This window comes from Vollenhovia emeryi, unplaced genomic scaffold (assembly GCF_000949405.1).
Source record: "Vollenhovia emeryi isolate VEMERY1.0 unplaced genomic scaffold, V.emery_V1.0 DF947157.1, whole genome shotgun sequence".
NCBI lineage: Eukaryota > Metazoa > Arthropoda > Insecta > Hymenoptera > Formicidae > Vollenhovia > Vollenhovia emeryi.
In genome coordinates, this window is record NW_011959209.1 from 1 (window position 1) to 1,735 (window position 1,735).

The following is a 1,735-nucleotide window of genomic DNA, read 5'->3' on the forward strand; positions in this document are numbered from 1 at the left end:
AAAACAAAATACTCGGGGATTAGATCGACCAAGGCTGGCAGTTTTATTCTATTTTAAATTTTACCACGACGTTTCGGCCAGTAATACTGGTCCTTTTCAAGTGGATCCTATAGCTTGTGACAACGAAGCATCTACAAATCAATTACTTAGTCAAAATATAAAACGGTAATAACTTGTAAAACTATAAATTATAAAATATAAAGCGGTGATAAATTACAAAAAGAACTACGAGTAAATTTCTCAGTCATAACATAAAATAATAAATTATAAAAGAAGAACTTACGATAAATTATAAATAGAACTACGAGTAAATTTCTCAGTCATAACATAAAATAATAAATTATAAAAGAAGAACTTACAGGAAAATATAAAAGGCTAATCGTCATCGCACATAGAAATATACGTCTTCGCACGTGTCATGTCACCAAGAGACTAAATAGTTGGAACAGAACAAAGGGACATTGCTAAGATCCTCCCGTCATGACATATAGAAGGGGACCGGAGAAACAAATAAATAAAATAAATGTGAAGTTGAAACTAGGTGAGTCGAACGATTTTATCATATATCGTGTTCAGATTTTCAGTGTCTTTCTGGAGGTTAATAGTGTTATTAAATTTCTTGATAAAAAACATCTCTGCGATTTCTCTGCGTCTGTAATGTCGTTCTTTGTGTAAAATTAAAGGATTTGACCAGTCAAACTCATGTCCGAATGTTGTCCGATGTTTGCTTACGACAGAGTGATTTGATGTCGGTTTTTTGATGTCGTTGCAATGCTCCTTTATTCTCGTTGCAATATGTCTCTTAGTTTGGCCAATATAGGTCGCGTCGCAGTTAATACAATCAATTTTATAGACAAGTTCGGTCTGTTTCGTGTTAATTATTTTATCCTTCCCCTTTCTTATAATTACGTCAAGTTTTTTAGGGACAGTAAACACAATATTCATATTAAATTTGGATAAAATGCGTCCTATTTCTTCACTAATACCATTGATATATGGTATAGTGAGATAATTTTTACGTTCAAGGCTCTCAGTTGGAGGGTCGTTAGTGTTAGTATTGTGTCGATGACGTAATAGTTTTAATCTTTTTGTAATGTGTTCATTAATAAAACGGGGGGGATAAGAATTATTTAGGAGAATGTCTTGAATTAACTTAATGTTACTGTTATGGAAACGTGCGTCAGAAAGTAAAATGGCTTGGTCTACTAAAGTTGTGATCGTATTAATTTTGTATTTTGTCGGGTGGCTCGAAAAGTAATTAATGTATCTTCCCGAGAATGTCGGTTTTCTGTACCAATTCGTTATCATTTTGTTGTTTTCCCTGAGGACAGACACATTAAGAAAATTGAGTGTTTTATTATTCTCAATCTCGGAGGTGAATTGTAGACGAGGATGGTAGCTGTTAAAAGTATTCAACACTTCTTGGAGTCTGTCCTCAGGGAGGACTAGGAATATGTCATCAACGTATCTATAATATACTTGTATCTCGAAATCCAACGAATTAATACAGTGTGTCTCTAGGTCATCCATAATTATATCCGCTAGTATAGGGGATAGGGGAGACCCCATGGGACTACCGAAGATCTGTTCATATATCTGGTCATTAAAAGAAAAGCTAGTTGAACTGAGAATTAGATCTATTGCATGTGAAAATTGAGGTAAGCTAAGTTTCGTGGCTTTAGAAATTTCATGCCATCTGTTTTCAATGCCTTTAAGTACTAGTTCTTTAGGAACA

At 34.0% G+C, this 1,735-nt stretch overlaps 1 protein-coding gene across 1 annotated transcript; it reads right to left on the minus strand.

Moving 5' to 3' along the window:
- Positions 1–6: 6 nt before the first annotated feature.
- On the minus strand, positions 7–1,723 carry LOC105558604. The gene is made up of 2 exons (XM_012006384.1): positions 360–1,723; positions 7–131 (listed from the first exon to the last, which is right to left on the minus strand). The coding sequence occupies exon 1, from the start codon at positions 1,567–1,569 to the stop codon at positions 538–540; it is 1,032 nt and encodes a 343-aa protein (XP_011861774.1). The 5' UTR covers positions 1,570–1,723; the 3' UTR covers positions 7–131; positions 360–537.
- Between the last annotated feature and the right edge of the window lie 12 nt (positions 1,724–1,735).